The sequence below is a fragment of the Nymphaea colorata genome, chromosome 1 (assembly GCF_008831285.2).
Source record: "Nymphaea colorata isolate Beijing-Zhang1983 chromosome 1, ASM883128v2, whole genome shotgun sequence".
In the NCBI taxonomy this organism is placed as follows: domain Eukaryota; kingdom Viridiplantae; phylum Streptophyta; class Magnoliopsida; order Nymphaeales; family Nymphaeaceae; genus Nymphaea; species Nymphaea colorata.
Window position 1 is genome coordinate 17893088 of NC_045138.2, and position 24732 is coordinate 17917819.

General features: G+C 38.7%; 1 protein-coding gene across 3 annotated transcripts; it reads right to left on the reverse strand.

The window, feature by feature from the left end:
- Positions 1–1784: 1784 nt before the first annotated feature.
- LOC116255644 (protein SPIRRIG-like) lies at positions 1785–23782 on the reverse strand. Of its 3 annotated transcripts, XM_031631534.2 has the most exons (20): positions 23329–23782; positions 22054–22132; positions 21876–21961; positions 19614–19749; positions 19436–19492; positions 18816–18992; positions 17714–17905; positions 17556–17621; positions 15847–15961; positions 14458–15608; positions 12300–13017; positions 12057–12159; positions 10827–11950; positions 9040–10684; positions 8344–8848; positions 5849–8262; positions 4435–4761; positions 4024–4330; positions 3787–3933; positions 1785–3710 (listed from the first exon to the last, which is right to left on the reverse strand). In XM_031631534.2, the coding sequence occupies exons 1-20, from the start codon at positions 23466–23468 to the stop codon at positions 2502–2504; spliced, it is 10698 nt and encodes a 3565-aa protein (XP_031487394.1). In that variant the 5' UTR covers positions 23469–23782; the 3' UTR covers positions 1785–2501. The 3 variants fall into 3 exon arrangements, with proteins under 3 accessions (XP_031487394.1, XP_031487385.1, XP_031487403.1); XM_031631525.2 differs by having other exon boundaries at positions 4435–4746; positions 5849–8848; XM_031631543.1 differs by lacking the exons at positions 21876–21961; positions 22054–22132; positions 23329–23782 and having other exon boundaries at positions 18816–18918.
- Between the last annotated feature and the right edge of the window lie 950 nt (positions 23783–24732).

Sequence of the window (24732 nt, forward strand, 5' to 3'; positions counted from 1 at the left end):
CTGAAACTTTTTCTACATATTTAAGTCTAATTGTCAAAACATTTTTGAGCACCATCTTTAATATGTAGTAAACTAGTCATTAGCAACACAATGCTTTGGTATGGCTCCACTGCTTTCTAACAGGAAGAAATACTGATGATCTCATCTTCTTGCGTGTGGTCAGGAGCTCCGGCATATCTGATGGAGTTGCAATTCGATCCATAAATTTCAAATTTGTATTGTGCCAATTTTCGTAAGCTATACTTTCATCCGAATTTACCCACCCAAACAGAACCTAAGACACATTTCCAGCTCGAGCATGGTTCGAACTCAAGCTCGAGCTCCTTATAGCAAGCTCGAGCTCGACTCAACTGCACAAAATCGGGCTCGAACTCAACTTGTTAAACTCTTGTAAGCATTAACTTGTGAAAAATTATTTTTGCCCCAAAGTTAAAACCAGTGATTCGGTGAATCGGTTGTGGCCGGCTGATACAGTAATGGATAGAAGCGGTTGTCGGACAGGCTGATCTCTAACACGTCAACGCGACCTAGAGGACATTAACCCCTCCAAATTAGTCCGACTTTGTATCCGTTGAGAAGAAAAACGACTACTTCTGAATTGATCCAATTTTACATAGATTGTGAGTAAACTCAAATTTGATGAAGGATGGCTTGACCCAAATCCTCCCTATAAAAAAAAGGGGGGTGTCCCAGGGTTTTTCACCCCTAAGAAATTATCGAGACAATGTTTGACAAGCAACAGAATGTGACTAATTACTCTCACGACCGTCACCTTCTTGCAGTTGAAGCTGACGCCATTAGTGGACCTTCTAGAGTCCAGTAGGTACACCAGGATGTTTTACCACTTCTCTCATGCGAGTTCATGTTCAGGTTTACCTTTCTATGGAAAGAAAGATACAGTGAAGGATTTTGAATTTGAGTATTATATCGTGAAACTCATTAAGAAAAAAATGAAAATCATTCTTTTGCATGAACTTGTGAACATCACCGAGTTGAGAAAATATGGATCTCATAGAAGCTGCTGCAAAGTTGAAGAGGCACCTGAAAGGAGATGTCGTGGGGGGGTGTGTTGATATTCTACTGCCATGTCTCTTCATAAATCTTAGGAATAAAAAGTTATATATAGAAAATCGAAAGTGCCAAGATTTTACAATCCGCAACTTATATTGCTGAAAACTTGAGAAAGGGTTACATACTCTCATGCGTGTGTGCGAACCAAAGACCCATATTTATCAATTTTAGAAATGAACAGTTTCGAAAAATAATCTTTTCAATAAAGCAGGTCACCTATTGAACTTGAGATTGACTTGGTTGGTAGCTAGTGGAGCCGTGCATGAACAGGTTTTCAACCTCATAGCTAGTCGAGCAGTGCATGAACGGGTTTTCAACCTCACAATCACCCTAAACAAGGCCTATTCATCTCTCTCTCTCTCTCTCTCTCTCTCTCTCTCTCTCTCACCCACACACACACACACAAAACATATGATTATGAGCAACATTTAACTATTTGAACTTAAATGACGATAAATTGAACTTAGTGCTGACGGTGAGCCTGCAGAAATGGATCCAGCCCGAGTCCCAGGACAGCCTTAGAGGCAAGTCCGGAGACTATGATAGGCTTCTATCCGGATATACGCTTGATATGAGAAAGAAACACATTATGCCGGTTTGATTGGAGATGGCAACATAGGAATAAAATTTCACATCAAACAAGTAAAAACTGGGAACCTGCCGAACAGATGCCAGCCTTCTTCGCACAAAGGGAGGAAAATAGCAACTTAACCTTAAAAATGTAAAGACTTCATATGATTGATTATTTATAAAAAATGTAAATAACCCGTGCTTTTTGTGTTCATATAACAATAACGAAGGAATTTCCAGGAACCATTGCTTGAACATCAACTGACACAACTATAAAAAAAACAAGAGAGAAAAACACCGACCCACATAATGTACAACATGATTACATACTTGCACAAGGGCAAGCCTTTTTTCTACCCACGTTAATGTGGAAAGAGTTGCCGCTGTTGCATCCGCACAAAGAATCACCAAAACATAGAATCATTAGAATGCCTGTACCCGACAGGACCGCCCTCTATACAACAAAAAGAATATGAAACGAATTATTTACACCAACAACCTACACAGTGTGGACATGCATATTTGAGAAAATTTCTTTTTCTGCTGATCAGCTCGTCAAAAAGGCAGCCAACAGCGTCAGCAGATCTCCACGTCATTTCTTAGCAATTTGGCTTCTCAGTCTGGTTTTCCTTTTCTCCTTCCTGAAAAGATTAGTCAAATTGGATTCTTGCCAAGTCCTGCCAGTCTGTGCCAGCTGAGAAATCTTGTCACCAGTCTTTGTTATTTATCAAAATGGTCCATGCTTTCAAACAGATTATGGATCTACCTCGCGCTTTACTGAACACATGTTCTTTAGGTCAAAAGCAGATTAGAGACAGGTTCTGCTAATTAAGCAAAAGCAGGAAGAGCCACCATTTTGATCACCCTTCACGGTGCTGGTTTGAAGAGCTTCTCACACTCTCATCAGGCAATGTCCATGAGAGCAGGTTTCCACCAGAATCACCACTTAATAGCTGTTTAAGATCAGAAGTGAGATGCAATGCCAACACGGGGTCTTTGTGTGCCTTGAGAACCTTGTAAAGCATCAACCTGTACTCGGCAGACTTAACACCCAACTCAAGGTTCCCTTCCATAATCCTATTACTGCTGACAGACTTGCCACTAGCTTCACTGCTTGCCTTCATTTCATCTGAGAAATATACCATGCGCCAAACTTTGATGGCTCCACTCTGATGTCCACTGATAAACCAATTTGCCTCCAGCCAGTCTGAAAAGACAGAACCCGTTAATGACATGATCAAATCCGACGGTAGCTGAGATGTATTCACTACTGCTAAACAGTCACCATTTATGCTCCACACAGCAAGCAGAATACCAGCCGCAGTTACAATCTCCCCAGTCAGGTCATTTACATACACCGCTGAAACAGGTGCGGGGAATTCAGGCAGCTGCTTTACAAATAGCAAGCCATTAAGGTCCCAGAGTAAAACAGTGCAATCCTCTGAACCACTCACTATCAGAGTGTAAGGCTGGCTGACAAACAAACATGTGATCTTGGCTGTGTGGGCACACAAAGTCTTCTTCAACTGCAACTGACGCTGACCATGGTTTCCATCCCTGACAATTTGCCAAACAGACACAATGCCATCATCACCACCAGTCACCAGAACCTGGCCGTCGTGGCTAACTCCAGCACACCACAATTGGTTTCCTCCATGAAGGTTCTCATGAGTTGACAGAAGCCTGCCCTGATCATAGCTTATAAATCGCAAGCTACGGTCAGGATATCCCCATGCAATATATGTGCTGTAACTTAAAGGTTCTAGAAGATTATTTATGCCAACCACAAGAATCTTTTCATAAAATGTCACTATCTGAGTTATAGGAAATGCTGCCTTGTGAACTTCATGTGGAATCAAATGGTTGCAATGCTGCAGCATGCGAACAGGCAGCTTCCACTTACAGCGACGTTTTCCATGGGGTTTAAGGAAAAGCTGCCGAGGTGTCTGACCAAAGTGATTAATCTGTGCCAAGATCGAAGATTTTATGGCAGGATCTGAGACAGCATCGATATCCACGCTACCCTCATATGTGTAATGATAGAAAACATTTACAGATTCTTCTGCCGCCTACAATCCATTTGACAGTCAGAATGTTAAAAAAAAATCTCATAGGAAAAAGGCACACACACACACATAAGTGTACCTCTCCTCTTTGTTTATGACCAAAGATAAGATCTATCCAATGGTGCAAATTTTCGGAAACATAATCAGATTCTAGTGCTTCTCTGTGCTTTCTTACAAACTCCCTGGCACTGCCTTTTGCCCAAGGTGGTAACAGCACATCGCCAACCTGCAGAAAAATGGATAATTATTACACGGTTACTGCAAAGTGAATACATCATACCTATCCTGTACAAGATGTTTTAGAAAACATCTTCACCTTCTCCCCCGATTGCTTTTCACCCAATTTTAGATTAAATCTGTTCTCTAGGAACTCAGGCATGTAAAAAAATTCTGGGATGAGTTCCTTCACATCAGATGTATTGCCCTTGGTGGATGCACTCAACCATGTATCCTTTATGCTACTGAAAAGGCGGTCTGCACGATCAAACTGCCCTCCTTGCAGCTTCTGGTTCTCAATACTAAATGGTGGCAATCTCAGAAGATAGAAAAGTACAATTGCTGCAGTAGAATAGTGTGAACCATAATGAAACTTGGGAACATCCGGATCATCCCAGTTCTCATACCTGAAACAATAACAAACATGGAGGTTGTCCTGAGATACGGTCAGCGGCATGCAACAAGTCCATGACATGCATCATGACATAGATAAAGTAAAACACAAGCTAACCTTTTCCTAAATTCCTCCTCTCCTTCTGCTGTTTGACAACCCATTGGTTTATCAAGCTTACGATAGATCTTGGGATCTGAAAGATCTAGGGTGTCACTTTCATAATCAGCAAGAACCCAAGGGAAAACAGGATACTGTGTGAGATCATTGTATCCACGTCCAGCAAGAGTGTTGAGATGCATAAGGTACTGAAAATTGCTAATTTCTCCATTTTGCCATCTCTTGGAAAATGATTGAGCCATAATTCTGAAAAGGCGACTTTGTTCAATATTGTCTTGCTTTAAAGAACCAGAGATTATGGTGGTGGACAACCTGTTGTATGATGCACTGTCAGGAAACTATCAAAAAACTGCCACCAAAACCAATTGAATGATGGACAATTGAACAAGATAAGATGATAAGAATAAAAGCTGCATCCTGCAGTCTTAACTCTCTGCTCTTGATCAATGTATGAGAGAAATTAACCAGCAGAGATGCACTCTATATACCTTTCTAATAACTAAAAACAATTATTACAACATAGAGAATATCCTATCCTAGTTCAGGAATGCCAAAACAAAACTAAGGGGCACTTTCTTCACAATCACAATGAATAAGTAAATATTAATGCAACTGTTCTTTTGTAAAGATAACGTCTCCTGCCACACTATAGCCAGTAATAATTTTGTGATGAGTCCCAGTTATCTACATCTGTTACTTTGTGGAATATATATTTTCAGATTCTACAGTTACTTGGCTCTTTGTCAACTTGGCACTATGAATGGCTTATAACAAGATTATCTAGTGACATATTTCTGTATCAACCAGATGTTCATGGAAATCCCACTAAATAAACATTTAAACCTAAAAAAGTATCTGTTTCACTATTTGACCGACAGGATTCAGAAGGTCACATAACTGCAGAAGCTAATCATATAACTGTTTTTCTTTTCTTTCTTTCTTTTTTTTCTTTCTGACACACTCATAAATCAATGACATATAAAATGATAAAACAAGGCTTCCATTTCTAGACTGTACTAGTTAGGGATTTTCAGTTTGTTATTTGATTAAGTATACTGTGGCACCATGTGTATAATTTAGGGCCAATAATGGGTACATAACACGTTCAATGGTCAAACAATTATGAGTTTCTAACGCTTTTCAAAGAGGAGTCAAGTTGTGCATGATCAAAGATGGCATTGAGAAACTGCAACATCATAGGGATTGGACTTGGAAGTTTTCTCCTTTGACATCAAAAAGAATGGATAATGAACCAATAGAATGGACTAAATTAAATCCAGCCAGAAAATAACAGGGGCTATAGCTATCTATATATTGTAGTGCAAATTTATCACTTGTACACATTTCAGCTAACAGTTTCAACTGATTAAAGAAAAGAAGTCAATAAGGTGGAACACATGAATAGAACACTTACATGCTATTCTTCAGGAGATCCATTGCCATCAAATTCTTGAAAACTTCTTCTCTTTCTTTCTTGTGGAAGACCAGCAGATCATTGCAACCATCCATACTAAATATTTCAACCGCAACAGGGCGTAGCTGATAGTCACGTTTTAAAATATCATGAACATCATCAAGCTTCCACATTCGCCGCGGATGAGACAGATCCCCGCTATTGTATATTTTCTCCTTTCCCCAAGCACCACCAGCATAGGCCCAAGCTCTACCACCGACCAAAGTTTTAACTCTCATATCCCAAGACACAGAGAAACTAGTCTCCAAGTCTAAGCTGCCAGTGGTGTCTCTTGTTACACCCAAAGCTTGATCTATCACAGAGAGTTTGTCCTCACTTTCCTTCTCACAGATACGGCCAGCATCATCAATATAAAAGTTTTCAATCACATATAAACAAAGATCCCCAACTAGAAAGATTCCATCATGTTTATCAAGCCCAATAACACGTTCACAATTGTAGCAAAACCTTACGTTTTCAAATGGCTCCAGAAAAGGCCTAACTAAATGTTCACCATTGTCATATATTTTTTTCTCTAACTTATTGGCAACATCTTTTGATTTATCAACACTTATTGAGGTAGATTGCTCAAGCGAACTTAGATCAGACCTTACCTTAGGATTCTCTCCACTTTGAGTAGAAAAGGAGCTCGACTTAACTTCGACCTCAAGAGCAGAACTAACACTTGGTTCAGTCTTGCTGCTGGGATTATCATCATCTGAACCAATGTGAGCCGAAAAGGGATCTTCATTAGATTCCTCTGTTTCTTCAAAAAATGAATCATGATATTCTATACCATCAAAATACTTCTTTTTGCTGCTACCTGATAAAAGGGGAAAATTTGACCCTAAATCTGTTCCAGTATCAAGTGGATGATCAACATCTTTCTCATCACCCTCCAAATCTCGGAGCCTATTCAGAATACTTTCAATAGAACCAATTCGCAGTTTGCAGCGTTCTAGTTTCTTACGCATGCGATATGGTCCTTCAATGGGGCAAAGTTGCCACTGAGGCTCATTAATGAACCTCTCGATAGGGCAGATTCCTCTCTCATGCACTAATTGTTCAAGCTGCCCTTGCCACTCACTTTCAGCATGAAGTATGGAACCATATTTGTCTAGCTGCAAAACTCTCAGTTCAGTTGACATTCCTTCACGAACCAACCCTAGTTCATTTCTCCTCTCATTCAGCTGCTCAAAGTGCTTTAACTCACACTTTGACACCTCTTGCAACCTCCGCACCATTTCTCTTTTCCGGCGCATTTCAATACCTTTAATTCTCACACCAGGGAACTTTGCTGATCCAGCAACAAACTGTGCCCACATTATAGCAGCACATTGCTTTAACACTTTGTTGACAATTTGTTCAGATGCCTGAAGCCAGTCATAAAAAGCCAAAGAACTTCCAGTTAATAGTCTGTCAAGACCTCCATGCAGCACATCTAAGTATTGCCCATGGGTTGCTTTAGAAACAAGCAACTCCTCTAAGGCAGCACGGCGATGCACCAACAGATACTTGAGAAGATCTTCTGCCATCTTCTGCACATTTTGTCTTTGATCTCGGAGAAGGCATATCAAGTTTATTGTAAGACAAGAAGTAACATCAGTATCAAGATTGGCGGGGCATATCACAAGCCGCTGATGAGCAATTAGCAATTGTAAGATGGTGCAAATATCAATTTCAGAAGTATTTTTTTCCGTCATATTTGTTAATACACTTTTCCTCTGCTCAACTTGAAAGCCAATTCTTGAAAGTAAGTCATTTTCTCCAATAGTGCTCAAGAATGAGGGCAAGAAACAGTACATTATCATGCGATTGGTATTCTTCAGGAGTGAATATATGTATAATTCAAGCTGTTCACTTCCTCTAGTGAGAGGCAACTGGCCTTTTCCTGTATATATAGCTTCTTGAATACACCTATTTTTGTTGGAAAACTGCAACATGGATAATAAAAACTCCAAAGTTTTCAATACTCCACTAGGTCGAGGAAAAGCACCCATATACACACGATCCACAATCATTCCACTTATAGTGTCAAGGTTTATAGACCAACAGTTCTTATCAAGACCCTTCTCTGTGCCCGCATCATCACACAGAAGACGCCTCTCCATGAAGTTCATTAATCTACTTAAGCACAAACCTTGAAAAACAATGGCGGACTCCATATCAATGTAGAGAGGGATAGTCTCCAAAACGCCTTCAATAACTTGTGCAGCTTTACTTTGCCCTGTCACCATATCAGCAAACACTTCTGCAATGAAATCTAGAACTGCACTAGCTGATGCAACACATGGACCTCCTTCTGAACCAGCATCATCCATCTCCAGCAAAAGCTGTGAATTAATGGTAAATGGCATATTTGTAACCAAGGATCCCTGAAATGTAGATTTCAAATCATGTGATGACTCCATTTCATGCCAAGACAATGAAAAACATGTGGAAGGATTAGAAGCAACCTGTGCTTTACTAGATGAATGACCAGAACCAAGCCAAGAAGTCAACGCTACTATTGTTGATGGAGCCAGTTTCGCACGCCCAACCTTCCAATTAGATTTTCTAGACAAAGCAGGGGCATCAAGCACCAAGGAAGATGCAAAACTGGAGGAATCTGTTTGCTGAAGAGAAGAATGCATCTCTTCATTCTGCTGGATCCCAAGTTCTTGAGAACCAACAGCATGAGCTAAATATGCCTGGCCAGAAATGAGATCAAAGGTGCCTCTTTGGTTCCTGCAGTCTTCAGAGATGATGTTCTGGATGCCAGACAAATCTTCTGAAATGGAACTTATTTGGACTTGAGGAAAGCTTCCAGTACTCGTGGTCGTCCTGGAAGGCAGTTCCTGTTGATTAGACAAGCAACAAGATGCAGGTTGCAAGCTGTGTGTGTCATCAGCATCATTCAAGTTCCTGTCTCCTGGTGTCTGCTGATTCATTTTTTTTGCTGCTTTCACTGCACAAGCAGCTCTAAGGTATACATGAAAATCAGTTGATGAATAAATAAAAGGAAAAAAAAAAGTCATCAAATCTGAAGTTTAGGTTAGATGTCAATCCAGATGGAACCATAAGGCAAATAATTAGAAATTTTATCAAGTTGGAAAATGAACAAGAAATCTACTAAAACGTAATGACAGGCACATTTTTGTTTGGAAACTTACCTCACACAGGAGAAATACAAGTCAACACAGCATTTGAGGAAATCGGCTCGTTGGCAGATAGCTGAAAATTGGTGGCACATTTTGGCAAGATCAACCATGAACCTTAGAATGGAAGCAGCAGCTGCTGGAGCTTCTGCAGTTCCACCCATTAGTCTAGCAGCATATGTCTTGTGCATTAGGGCTTCTCCCTGGAGCTCTACTCCAATGTGTTTTGTTTCTTCAGCAAGCTCAGCTGTTAGGGAAGCACTGACTGGTGAATGAACCCCAGCCTCGCATGCTACAGTAGCTTCCAAGCTCAACTTATCAAACGTAGTCTTTGCCATTGCAACCACAGATTCTAATAGGTCCACAAATTTTAACTCATTCTGACTTAAACACCTTGGAATAAGAGCATGAAAATCAAGCATGCGAACTTCTGGTAATCTTGGATAAACATCTTTGCCAAATACCAGACAGAAAAGTATGTAGTATACTTCAGGAGAGTCATAGAAACTTGGGAGAATGCCAGTCAATCCTTGGAAACCCCCACTAATATGGAATTTAAGTGAGAATGAAGAAGAAGTAAGGCAAACTCCAAGTAGTATCATGACCCATCTCATACTAGTTGGATGAATAGCCTCGTCAAGAAAAAATGTAATTAATTTTGATGAGACTATTCTGTGCCATTGTTCGAGAACCTCTTCAGATTTTATTGCCACCTGTAAATCAATAAGCATTTCAAGTAGCATGTTCCTCACAATAATATGATTTCCCATAGGCTCTCGCCTAACTTGATGGTCCTCTGCCAATTCTGGGGGACCAAATGACATAATGACAAATCTGACCACAAGTTCTAATTCAGAACCTATAAATCCATCCCCTAATATACTTCTCAACAAGACAACCAGCTTTTCTAGCACAGTAACTTCAATATCATCTCTCTGCATAGTTATAAGTAAGTATTTGACAAGATTAATCTGCCGTAAGATTGCCAGGTTATGAATTCTGTACCAATTCATCAAAACCAAATGCTCTAAAAATCTCAAAAGAGCAATTTGAATAGGAATAGTAGCTGTTGCCCACAACGTCCAGTCCAGAAGAACATGCTCAACCATGTCAACATTTGACAACACCATGCAGTTTAAGTTTTGCTGCTTCAGACCAGCACTTTCAACCTCTGAAATACAATTGACTAAATCCTTTTCTTCCATGAAACCTTCCAGATCACCCAGGAAACCAAATGCCAAAAATTCATCCGGAGATCTCGCCATTGTACCATGATCATATGTAACCATAGAAGCTTGACTGATGTTTGACATGCCTTCATTTTGCTGCAGTTTCCATGTTCCACAAAAAGAAGCTTCACAAGCAGCAATTTGGAAAAGGATATTAAGCAACTGTAGATCTAACAGTGCCATCCTACGATATAGGAAAAGTGCAAGTAAGTGGTATCCTCGACATGCTCGCATGTCATGCACATTCTTGGGGTTCTTATGGAGAGCAGATGCAAGCAAAGACAGCGCCATATGCAGCATGTCCCTAGTCTCAGCAGCTTCAACTACAGCCAGTATGATGGTCATACCACCAACTGCACGAATGCTATCCCCAATGACACATGGGCTGCCAATAAAGATATCACCATGAAGACGACCAAACCGTGGAATTCCTGACAATTAGAAGAATTTTTCATAAGTCAGTTATCACCTGCTTCAACAATTTTAAGAATGAGCTTTTGCACAAAACACAGTTGCAAATCACAAGAGACTGTATTAAACGAATAAGATATAGAACTGAGAGTATGTTCTCACCACCAATTGACGACGCAGCGGCAGATGTAGGATCAACTAGATTAAGTGTAGCCAGCATACCAGATGTTCGGAAGGACCCAGATGTTCCATCAAATGCAAATATAAGTTTCTTTCCAGATAGCTCCAATGAAAGGTTACGTAGACTTTCCAAGTCCCAGACCATCCTACTTCCATGTGCCCCAAGCCTTTCCTGCTGCCCAAGCCTTTCCTGCTTGCTATCTCCATCAGGCCTTTGGATGTTGGACGTCACAGACAACTCTGAGTCTAATGAATCTAGTATAGCCATATTGTCTCCACCACAAGCCTCATTTGGTACAAACTGCAATAGATTTGTGTCTTGGAAAAGTCCTTGGTATTTTCTTCCAAGAAGGTACATGAAGAAGACAGCACCTGGGGTAATTACCTCCTCATAGAAATAACAGCTCCGCATTCTCCAGCATAATTCAGTAACTTTAGCATGAGAAATGGGAGTTCCAATTGTTACCTGCAATGGTTTTCCCACGGGTGATGGAGAATACCCCAACTTCTTTGCCTGTCTCAGCTTTCCATTCAGATAAAGATAAGCTACACCGGCTTGGAAAAGTCCAGCTAGGGCATTTGGTTTGCTATAGACAACAGCAAGATGATGCCATCTATTCTCTTGAAGCTCGACACTGGGAAATAACACAGAAGAAGAGTTTCCCATTGAAAGGATGAAAACACCATCATCCTGAAGGTAGAGTTGAGTGTAAAATGTATTAGCATCTTCAACATTTCCAACAGAAAAGATCCGGAATGCCTGTTTGCCAATGTTCTTGCCACCAGAGGTGGCCATTTTGGTGCTAATGTTTGATTGCCACCCCTGTTTCTCGGTATTATTCATGAATTTACTAAACCAAAACCAACAGATAAATGAATATCCTAAAGCAGGTGGCCATGTTCTTTCGCCTAGGGATACTTGTATGGATGCATGTCCCATCTTGCTCATATCCATCTCCAGAAAAGGTGATAACGAAACATTTTCTGAAGTAACTTCCTCCATATTGACCAACTTTTTCATCACACCAATGAGAACGTGGCCGGAATTTATCAGCTTTAGTTGCAGGATGTATCTAAGTAGAATTTGAAGCTCAGCTGAAGACAATCTGCCACAGTATACAGAAAGCTTTTACAGAATTGAAAAATATGTGCTCTTGAATAGTTAAAGTACAATTCTATAGTAAAAGAATTAACTTATTTTAGTCATGGTACCTGTATGCACCAAGTACCTGCACAACTCTGAGAGCATGTAATAGTAATGGAGATGAACCCGCAAGAAATGGATGTATTGTCTCCAAAAGCAGCTCCACACAACCTAGTTATGTATGGTTCAGCTATAATAAGCATTTGTGAGTAGCAAGAAGAGGGGGGAAGGGAAGAAAAAGAGAGAGGGAGAGAGAGCTCATAATACATGTATAGAAAAAAAAAGAAAAAAAATAGAAGTCTATTACCCACCAATGAACGTCAGATTTTCTTGATTGAAGGAAGCACCATGAGCAAGTTTTTCTATAAAGTTCAACAACTCAAGCTGCAGCTTTGGAGTAAAAAGCAATAGTGAACGGATCAGTACTACTACAGCACCTGCATTATATACTCGGTCTTTATCAAGTCTGTCATTCCCAGAGGATGAACTAATCAGATAACCTGAGTCCCCAAGTTCAATAATTTTTGGAATTGGAACACTTTCCTCCTGCTGCATAGTAACGATAAAGGAAGGTGGCAGCACAATTTCAAGGGCAAGCTCCAGCAACAACTGGATAACTTCTCTTTCATAATCAACACAAATCAAACCAGATTCATTTAAAAGATCAGAAAATGTCTGAGATGATATGATTGCATGCAAGCTGATACGATTGATGGCATTATTGCATACTCCAGCTGTTATAACACGTAGCAAAAAACAAAATAATTTCATGTGAATGGTCAAGGGAGATTGACCATCATCATCCTCTGCTCCACTTTGAAGACTAGGGAACATTGTAAGTAGAAGCGAAAATCCAGTGGCTTCCCCAAAAACCCTCTGTGCAGACTGGTTAACTCCCAAAACACGCCAAGTAGCTGCCAAAATGTCACATTTTGCATCATCATTCAGTTTATACTGAAATCCCGATATGCTTGTAACGATACCACTTTTGAGGATCTCAATGAGTGAGCCTAGCTCTTCTGCATGAGCCTGTGACAGTATATACCAGCAGGCCAGGACCAGAATCAGAAAATCTTCAAATAAAACTAATAGTGCATAGAACATTGTAATTAAGCATGAAAAATGAGGATAGTTACTAAAATTAATAACAGCACTCCTGAACAAAAGTTTACCAAATCTCCGCATACGAAAACATTCAAAACCTCAGGATATTGCCTTATTTCATGGACTTGAAAAGTTCGTAGAAGAGAAATTATACATTGTCTAAAACCAAAGCTTTTGTACTTTGATTCTACGGACTCATGTCTGTGTGCATGTATAGTTCTGCATATGCAAGGACATGGGGCAGCTATATCAAGCACTATGGTGTCAAACCAGCATCTAGTCTGCTCAATTTGTCACCTAATCAGATCAGTTGCTGGCATGCTGACTACTATGTGAGATTAGTAAACACCTAGTCATTATCCAACTACGGATTTTAGTACCTGCCGTTTCAATCTGGTGTTTTTTCCTTTTATGAAACTCCATCTCATGTTTTTTTTCTTTCTACATGTTGCTCCCCCACATATTAGTCAGCAAGCGAGCAACTGGTCAGGACGTTATCAGCAAGGTTTTTCTCCAATATTATTCATAAAGCTTTTTCCATACTACAAGAGAAGTATTTCACCATGTTCATAGTTGGCAAACTCGTCAATCTAACCATGAATAACCCGAGTTGGCTAGGCTCATCCATTTTTTGGGTCACAAGTTAGGACCGCCCAAGTTGGTTGTGATCGTCAACTAATATTAGGTTCCTTTTGTCTTGCATTGTTATTTTGTGAGTCGATCAATATGTAATGGTTTTAAAGTGATTTTGTCCTATTGTAAACTTGTATTGGAGTTCACTCTCAGCAACTTGCTAATGAAAAGAAAGCAAAGAACAGTTGCACACTTAGGCTGTCTTCTCTCCAAGTCATTGCCATGTTAGACATCCAACCACCAACGTTACTAAACATACACATGAATACTCATATTACATATTATTCGGTTTCAGTTGAGGAAAAAATCAAACATAATGTTTTGACAGACTTATGTTCTTCATCTATTTATAGCAAAAATGCATTATAAAATTTATAGCCTAACCCAGCCAAGTCGCCAAGTCAACTTGCTGAACCAATGACCCAAATGTCAGCCAATATGAGTCCGAGTTACGGATTTGTCAACTATGGCCATGTTACCATGAAAAACACTTTATAAAGCAGCAGTAAAAGAAACAATACCTAAAACAAGATAAGCAAGATCCTGCGACAATTTCAAAACAATTGGATATGAAACATTTTACATCTCAAAATCCTGATGAGTTTTGGCACATAAAGCAAACAAGACAATCATGTTCATAGTATTAAAGTAAGATCAATATCACAAATGTTAGCTAGAACGAATAAAACCAACAAATTCCATGATAAAATCATAAAAGACAAAGGACCAGACCTGTTGAACATCTTCCATGATCAAACATGAAAGCAACCGGAGAACCCCACTTCTTTGAGTATCACTAGTCAGGAAGGGTAAAATAAGAGTAACACCACTGGACATTCTAAATGTTGACTGATTTGCTTCCGATTTCTTTAATAAAGCAATGAGACAGTCCCATGCAACAGTGATAGTACCTTCATCTTCAAAGACTCGAAATTTCCCTGAAGCAGGTCCTCCTATCCTAGGTGAAGAAAGGATTGCATCACTGTCATCTTTCCGTATTGTGAGACTCCTTGAAAAGGGCACACTCTGTTCAACACTAAAATTTGCATTTTGATGCTCTACACCACAGAGGTACTTATGCTGCTTGATATCATCCAATAAAAGCTCCAACAGACCAACTTCTCTAAGCACATTCTTGTACTGCTGATCAAAGGACAAGAGCTTTACAAAAAAAGAAAGAATAGAATGCTTAAGTTCCGTTTCTATTGGCTGTTGCAACAAACAACAAAGAGAAAGAAGCTCCTGTTCAGGGACATAATTAACTACAGTCACAGCATATTCTAAAATCTTCAATATCTTTTCTTGCAAAAGAGCAGGAAACTCTGCCATGTTCAGGACAAAAAGAGGGATCACACGCAACTGCTGACATATCTTGTAGTTATCAACATGACTGGAAAATATCTTAAGCATCCTATCTAGTACCTCGGCCTGCAAATATACATCCTCAGCCTTGAGAAAAATATCTTGTAACATCTGGACAGCTTCCAAATCTTTCACTTGGTTACTCCCTCTCTCCCTTCTATCTTTAATTTTCTCCAAAGAAAATTGTCTCTGATGACCAGGAATCTTGCTATTGGATGATTTGGGAGCTATGTCTCCAACTGAAGTAATTTCAACTGGCCCTGTCTGTGCTAGATTTACCATGAGATCAAGCAACCAGGACAGTGAAGGTAAAATTTGGGACTGTAAAGGACTGGCAGAAAAAGTTTGCTCTATCATGCCAGATGCATGTGAACCACCTGAATTGTTGCTGTTCATGGAAGCAGACTTGCTATCAACTAAATTAACTTTCAGTGATGAAGACAATATCAAAGCAAACTGTACAAGAAACTGATAGCCATGTGCATTGTGTATATCCTCCCTGAGCTTAATCCCTCCAGCTTCTATAAATTGAAAATTGATACAACAAAGGAAAATTTCAGGAAAGCAATAAAGTCAATATAAAAGCTATCTATTGATGGAAAATATTGATGGAAAATAGGCACTTAGGTCCCAAAGATCAAACTATTGATCAATGCAGTAAAAGAAACTTATATTTAAGAAACATAAACTTCATCAACAATTAAGACATGATTTATTCATATAAGATCAAGACTGTATCAGGTAAGTGAACAAACAGACCTGGCCTATATGACAACTCCACACACTCGAGAAGTATAACAATTATCCCCATTGTAGATGTAGAATCACCAGTCTCAGGATTAAAATCTTTCACAGCCATGAGGAGTATTTTTATCTGAAAAGTGTGAATATCCAAATGAGTTACAATCAAGATTGCATTAGGAAATTATGTTATAGGAAATAAGAGTACAACATATTAGGTATTGCTACAATAAGGTTTTGCAAACAGATGGAACAATGTCGCAGTGGACTTCGAGCATTATTCCTTGTAGTATAAACCAGGACCACACCTAGGTTTTGGCATGAGTCACGTTATACCCATTTCAATTAAAGCAGTTTGGCATGGCTCAACTCAGCTCAAGCCAAAATGCCTCATGACATCTGCTTTTCTGTTCTGTTTAGATGAAAGGGAAAAGCAGCCACATCGGCCCACAGCAAATGTAAGGCAAAACAAGCTGTTCACTGAAAAAATGTCAATTTTGTTTTGTTTATGCATTACACATCTCTCAAGGAAAATATTAAGACACAACAAGCTGGTTATTGAAACAACATCAATTATATTGTTTTCATGAATTAAATATAAGTACTACAGTTTCAGTAAGCCCAATGGATGAGCATATGAAAATAAATTTAGTCAATTAAATCTAGTCTCTTGAATTTGTTCCTTTATTAAGATTAAATAAAGCTCCCAATAGCTGGCATCCAAAGAAGCAACACCAAAAAAAAGCACTTTGATCCATGAATATGAAATTTCACAGTTAACACTTTGTCGATCCAATAATGATAAGTGTTCAAGAACATTGGCGTTCTGCAGAAAATTACTCAAACCAAACGCTGATAGCAAGCTGAGACGCAGCAAAAACAATGAAAGGAAAGCTGAAAAATCAAGGAAACACCTATGCCTACTCCAGTTTGAAAAGTCAGCAAGGTGACAATAATTGTATAGAGAAGGATCGATCATAAAGTAACTAAAGTAGGACACACACACACACACACATATATATATATTGCTAACTTCTAATAGTCCAAGCAATTTTCAGTTTTGTGTCCCTCTGTTCAAGGAATTCCATTCAACATCTTTGTGCTTTCCTTCTCATCCAGCTTCCAGCCTTAACAAATGCCTTCTCACAAAATTGCCCACTCAGGAGACCAGTCCTCAAATTGTGGTTCAACTGAAATATCAGATAAACCATGCAAGCCTTCCAGCAGTTCAAAAAGGATTCCAGGAGAAATCTTATGTCCAGAGAGGATTATCTAATAAAATGGTCTCTTGAACACCACCAGTTCATAAATAATGAAAACAGCCATGAACTCTTAACAATTTCACATGCCGCATTCATTGAAGAAAAGGAACAAGTCCTACAAACCGCACCACAAATAAGCAGCGTAATACAACAGCGGAAAATTTCAGGTGCTTGCATCTCTATTGCTACAATTACGTGCCCATCCTTTTTGAAAATTTTGCATCGACAATCACAGATCTCAATTTTGTTCATTAGTTATGCCAGTAAGGACAAATGGTATAGGCCTAAACATCAGTTACTCATTGATTGTTCCAGAGTTCAAAACCACCCAACCATCAAGAAGCACATAACCATGATAAAATAACAAGAAGAAAGTATACAAGCTCATTATGCACAAAAATCTCGAAAAGTTAATTTTAATAGTTCAATATGCCACAATTTCGGAAAAAAGTAAAGAAGAAAAACCAGATGATGCTTGCGGATATAGTTTGCAGTACTCCCATTGTCATTAGCCAGAAGTAGATGAAGTATCTGTGAGCATGGGTAGGAGGATCAGTGAACAGCATTGCACGAAGCATCACAACCTACTGCAACATACAGAAAAAACTAGCAAGAACAGGGACCTGCATAGCATGTCGATGAAGCTGAATGGAACGAAAAGAAGTGAATCCCAATCTGAAACGTGAAAAGACAGTTAAAGAGCCATTTGCCACCATCTGAAACAGAAGCTGCAATGAATTATCCTCCACCAAACTCAGTGCAGCTGAAGGTTGGTTTGCCAACACTTTCATGACATGCATCATGATCTCTTCAACCTACAAAGTCACATACTTCAGTTAGCTTGTAGGATAATCATACTTTCTGATATGCCACAGATCTGCATCTCTGAGATATAGGATTTGAAAGCAAGTCCTAATCAGTAACATCTTGTCCAAGAATGGATTTTTTTTTCTAACATGATGGTTTTCAGACAATACAATGTCTCAACCTGATCTTGTAGTTTGACAATCATTTTCTTTATGAGGCACCACTCTTACCAGATAATTGGTGTGTTGGTGTCTAAGTACAACAAACATGTGCACATGAAGCTTTGATATGACAGGTGTTCACTGGACAAACAAACAAACATCGTCGGTAATAGTTTTGGTCCTTTCGTTGTTGTAGATTGAGAGTATTTAAGAATGACAAATGGACTTCCTTCTGGAAATCAAAATTAAACAAGGAGAAATTATTAGAGAAGAGGAAAAAGAGAAGACTAAACAAGACAGAATGAAAGGGGAAATCGCCAACCTCAGTGAAGGTTAGTGAAGATAGACAACATTAGGTCCAGCACAGACCACAATATCAAAATAATTCACAGGCCTCATCTATATAATGGACTACCTCACCTCACAGTTTACCCCACCCTCTATTCTGCAATCACTAGCCTATTAACACCCAGCAGCAGTTTGATGGCATACCACATACCACAGTGGTGAAAGGTGGATGATCGAAAAAGAGAAGGAAAATGTAGTCAACTTGAGATAGCTATGTATGGAAGAAGATGGGGAGAGGGTTGAACCAAGTCAAAAAGTATTTGTAGCCTTTCTATTAATCTAACTATACAGTCCAAAAGCGGTTAATGGCAGATATGAACTGAAAGGATTGAATCAATGGATTCATCTTAGTGACTAAAGAACATGGTACGACTATTGACACATATCATACTCAAAACTAAAAGCATACCTCAAGTTGGTGAGCTTCTGTAACACTGTTATTCTGTGGTTTCTCCTGTAATATTGATGCTTCTGAGACAGCCGCTTGTGCTTGATTATTTTCATTATCAGGACTGAGAAGAGCGTTAAGAATATGAATCAGACAGCAAAGAATTCCAGAATCCAAAAGAGGCTGCTTATCAAGAGGCTGCCAATATAAGAGACAAACGGCATTAATTCAAACTCCAGTTTTGCATGCAGAAACAAAAGGGTGAAACATGTTTCACATTACTTTTTAATTCCAGTACAGTCCTCATTCCTCAATAGTACTTAGAAAATGCTCATAAGATCATAAATGCACCGAGCAAATCAGAAGAAACCTTCATGATAAGTTCAGGAAAAAAGTTGTCACTTTTTTCCACTTTTTTGGATGACATAGAAAGTACAGAGAAAAAGTAAAAGCTAAAGTATTTGAAAATTTTCCAACGTTATGTCTAACACATTGATGTTACGTAAAACAAAATGACCTTTTCTTAAAAGCTTCAAGCTTGTGTATACTCAACCAAGGTGTTTTTACACAGGAAATGCCCAGGCACAGAATTATGTTCAACAACTTAATTACAGAACTAAGAGCTGGTAATACATACATACCCCAGAAACCAAAGCCTGAATTGCATACAATAGATTTAGTCCAGGGTTAATGCTTTCCTGTGAAGAGTAAGACATTAACATAAGATTAGTGCCTTCCTGTTAAGATAATAACAGTAAGATAAGATGACAGAGATGAAAAATAATGGAAAGTACAGCAATAGCAGCTCAAAAGTAAGACCTTGATGGAATTGGTAAAAAAACCCAATATACTAGAAATATGCAAGCACTTTGACTTGCTTAGACTCTTCAGCTTTTCAATATCTGCAACAAATGTCCTTGCGATGACAAAGGAGAATATATATGGTTCAGACAATCTGCAAGATATCAAAATCCAAGTTAAGCACGTCAAAAGCAGCATTTCACAAAACATATCTATAAAGGTTAAATTCTAATTATAAATGCAGGTAATCAAGTGTCTCCTGGATGAGAAAAACATATCATCGCAAAATCTAGTCAACTACCAGGAAAAATATACCAATAGATTCTGGCATCAATTTTAGCAAGGATGCAAGTTTTAGCACAACAAATTTTATAGGTGGTGCTTCATAAGTTTATTGATTCCGAGCAGCAAAACGTTTCCAGGAACAGGCATGAGAAAACCAGTGGAAAAAAGAGAATTAACACCTCTATCCATGTTGAGTTTTGTACTCCAACAAACAACACATCAATAAGCTTATTTGTGCTTCTTTTTCCCTTTAGAACTAGCAACTCCATATTACTAAACAAAGAAACAACCAACTTTTCTTATGGAATCTCCAGCACTATAAATTGGTTCACAATGGTCGGCAGAATTGAACTTTGTATTTCTTGGAAAGCAGAATTGTGACTTCATTTTGCTGTCACATATACGTGACTTCACCTTGTGATGCCACACATATATAATTTCACCATGATATATCAACACCTTCTTGCATGCATCTACTGATTACTTAAATTAACCAGATGATACTAGTATACGGCTGCACTTGCTATCTAAAATTCCCATCCATCCATCCAAACCCTTTACTTGTTCAGAGGAATACAGGGAAAAAATTTACTTAAAGGATCTCCAGGGTGAGAGACACAGTGAGAAAAGGATATGACCTATAATGGATGAAAGCATAATGTTCCCATGCTTTGGTTGTAGTATAATAAAGAGTTAACCCAACACAACTAGTATCATTCATGTCTCAAAATAATACTCTACTTTTAGGATAATTATTCAAAGAAACTGTAGCTGCAGACTGATAGATACTTATCCATTATTGGCCTTTCTCCTGCGGCAGCATAATAGAGATCATACTGAATGCAAGAACTGGATGGTGGATGTTATTATCATTAACTTTATAGCCAGAAGAATTTGTAAATGTAGCTACTCCTGAATATACACATACATAAACAAAATATAGCTTATATAAATAAGCAAATATCTATGTATGTGTACGGCTGTACGCATAGACATAAGACATATGTAGACCCAGAGTTAATGGAAGCCATATGGGATTGGGAAGCTTGTTCCCATGGACCTTGGTTCAGAAGCCAGAAGCCGAAAGTTTCCAAAACACCGAAAGAAGCCAATTTTAAAAGAGACAGCTCACATCCCCTTTCAGAGGGAGTGTTCAGCTCATATAAAGGAAGCACGCTCCAATTCAGAAAGCAAACAAGCTTTCTGTTCTATTGGAGGTGAACTTTCCTTCTACAAGACACGGCTCCTAAGAAAAAAAGCCACTCTTCTTGTTCAATTTTCCCATTTTGATTTCCTTTTTGCTTTGTAGTGTGCTTCATGACATGTTTCCCACTTCAATTCCTAGTCCATTTCTAGTTCAGTCTCCACTCTTACTTCATAAGATCTTTAAGGTTACATTTGTTAAACTCCAATCTTATATTTAAGGTTGATTTCAAATAGGATTTGAAATCAGACCCTTGAAATGCTTTGCTTTTGATGCCATTTTTTACCGGACCCTAATTTTTTCATTGGATCTCTCTCTCTCTCTCTCTCTCTCTCTCTCTCTCTCTCTCTCTCTCTCTCTCTCTCTTTTTCACACACACACGCACATGGGGATGTTGCAGACAAGCCGACTGGGGAAGATGTCTAGTTGACAATGGCTAAATCACGACTCATTAAGCTTACTCGTGTCACATTCCCGTATATACTATGCAAGACATGGATGACATTTTAGACATGTCCATGTACAGATTAAATTTGAGCCTCAATTGTTTGTTCCAACACATTGTACGATAGCCCTGATAGGTTGCATAGAGAATCTCCGAGTTCTAAAATGACTAGGGTAATCCAACAGAACCTAATTAATTGTAACTCCTAATCAATCACCAGTATCTTCCCTTTTTTTTCAATAATTTTACATTTCTAGGAATGCTCAGAAAATAAATGTAGATTACTGGCTACACGAAAATAAATTACTAAAACCATTCAAAATGCATGAAAGAAAATGCTCCACACATGTTGATCACTTGCGATACATCTGTCTTCCATTTCAGCAGTCTGCAGAAGATATCAACAGCTACATTAAGGGCATCTTCCTTCTCCTGAACACAAAAAAGTTCACATTGTTATCCTCCAAAGTAGGCTACATTCTATGGTAGAAGGAATAAAAAACCAACTCTACATGAGAAGAAACCTTTTCCAAGCTGGAGGATCGAAATAACTCCCAATTTCTTTTGAAGTCCAACTCCAGCTCATATTTTTCTCTATTTTCACTATAAGGACAACAATAACACTCAGTATGCTGAAAAATAAGCCTGCATCTCCCTCCATCGGAAACAAAATTGTAAAAAAATAAGAACAGGCATGAATGCCAAAAAATAATCAAATGTGTAGGTGTGAGAGTATATATTTGTCCTTGTATGTGATACACACAACAATGAATGAAGTAACTAACACAGCTACCTTTTGCTAAGATCTGTCAGACCAACAAAAGGAGTATAGACAAATTATTAAAATCCACAAAAGAGAAATTGAATAAACAAACGTATTTTCTGAGTTGATGAATTCAAATGTTTCTGTTGAGGCTGAATATGAGAAATTCAACCTCAAAGCATGAAAGGCTTAATGAAGCAACAAAGCTTGCTATGCATGAAACTTTCTTGAGTACAAACTTAAGGCCGAAACAGAAAAAGGACTAATGCCAAATGCTTTCCTTTGCAATGTTGATTTAGTGCTTCAAAGTTCAAACAACCCTAAAAGTTCATGATGATATATTTTCAGAAAAAGAACATGAATATGAAGTGAATTTTTAGAAAAAATTTTATAAGTTACCGACAACAAACCATGTCGAAAGATAGTAGAAAATAGGCACATGCTGAATCGCTGATGTATGCAGGCACACACAACCACATGTGTGCTGGCACAAACCCACACAAAAACACATATAGACGCACATGACAACTGATCTAGCTCTTACTTCCCAAAGATTTGCATGAGAACCGCACGATCAAGCACCAAACCATTAAGAAACCTAAAATAAACAGCAAATTACATAAACGATATTTACTTGGAAAATCACCTAAGAGGAAAGTCTAAAATCCATTCATTTTAAATCAACCACGGATCATATCAACCTTCCTGACTCTCCCGTAAGTAAAATTCACAAACATGAGCGCATCATGGTACTTCATCCGTCCATCGAAATTCATCCACATGAAAAAAAGCATCAAATCTTGCAAGCAAAGTGAATAAGAAACCTCCCCAGGAACAAAACCCATAATCCATAGTCTGATCAATCAACCAAACATCTCGATCTTTCTAACTCGCCAATCCATATAATTCGCAAATATAAGTATCAGTGTGCCTACCGCAGTCATCCACACGAAGAAGCAGTAGAAAGGAAAGCAATATATATTGGAAACATCCACGAAAATGGAAACGATGATCCACCGATAGAAAGAGAGCGCACCTTGCAATGGGCGAGGACAAGCCATCCCGCGGAGACGCGTCGTCCTCTCCAGCGGCGGCGGTGGCGGTGGGCGAGGACGCGGGGGGCTGCGAGAACCCGACCTTCTCCTTGATGTCCCTAAGCAACGATACCCATTTCATCGTTCTGCCAGATGAATGAAACACGAATTGTCATCTGTGGCTCGACAGCCACCGATGATCGGATTGAAACCCTAGATTCGCGGAATTCTTCGACAGAGAACACGTCAAAACCCCTGGTCTTGAACCTCCCACGGACCCACGAGGGACTGAAGAAGAAAAACAACGACAACAAGAAATTGGGTCGCGCTAATGTTCCAGCAATCGGATAAGCAACCCGTCGATCGGATAACCAATCGGAAGGATGACTGAAATTTCCGACGAGGGAAAAGAAGTGGGACGTAGAAAACGTGCACTGTTTCCCGGCAGATTCTTTCCGCCCTGCGTTTTTTGTATTTTACAGAAGTTTTCATTTCTAACCCAATCTTCTGGCCACAATTTCCAAGATAGTCTTCATGTGTCTAAATTTTCTTGGTACCTAAAATTTATGTAAGGCCTCATCATGGGGACAGTGTAGCTGAAAATGACAAGAGTATCTTTGAATCAAGAAATGGTAGAGACTCCATAAACCCAGTAAGAATGAAATCTAAAAATTTAAATTCCCACAGCAAGGTGAAAATGCCCCTCTAACCTAACATCAAACTTTTAATTTTGAAAGGTGTTTGTGAAAATAGTGAAATTTTCTTTCAAATATAAGGTTTTTAAAATAAATTATTTATTAAGGCATTTCATCTGTATAAAACACTTAAATCCCCTTGAAAACTTTTTATTCAAGTATAATTTTTCCTTTGAAAACATATCCGCACTAAAATGAATAACAACTAAGTATTTGCTAATAACATCAAACCATCCCTTGCCTCATTTTTAAAAGCACAAGCCAATTTGCGGTAAACAGCAATAAAGGTTATCCATTATCGTGATCTGGCAATTATTTTATATATCAATACCGAAAGTGCAGAATTTTTCGGTTGACCGTTTTCACTTTTCACCGTATACGGAACCCGACAACAGGAAACTCATAAATGTAAAGCGTATCTTCGAAGTTATTTCTAAAAGGTGGACTTTACCGAAAACTTAATAAATGACCCTCATTTTCAAAACTTAATAAATGACCCGCTTTTTCAACGTCGTCGCCATATTCATAGGTAATTGACAAATACATCCCTATGTTAATTTCGCATTTATTTTCTATCCACAAATTAACGTAGAAAGTTAGAAACTTTTTAGTCCACTATAGGGTTGGCGCAGCAATCGATGCTGGTAGGCCCTTAATTTTTATTAAGGGTCAACTTTCTGTGCTGTAAAAAAAAAATTACCTAACAAACAA

Excerpts from the sequence above, each read along its gene's own strand:
- LOC116255644 (XM_031631525.2), bottom strand. The coding sequence starts at position 23,468 with ATGAAATGGGTATCGTTGCTTAGGGACATCAAGGAGAAGGTCGGGTTC. Across the intron at positions 18,993-19,435 it reads TTCAGGCTTTGGTTTCTGGG|CCTCTTGATAAGCAGCCTCT; the intron begins GTATGTATGTAT and ends TTATATTGGCAG. Across the intron at positions 4,331-4,434 it reads GAGGAGGAATTTAGGAAAAG|GTATGAGAACTGGGATGATC; the intron begins GTTAGCTTGTGT and ends TTATTGTTTCAG.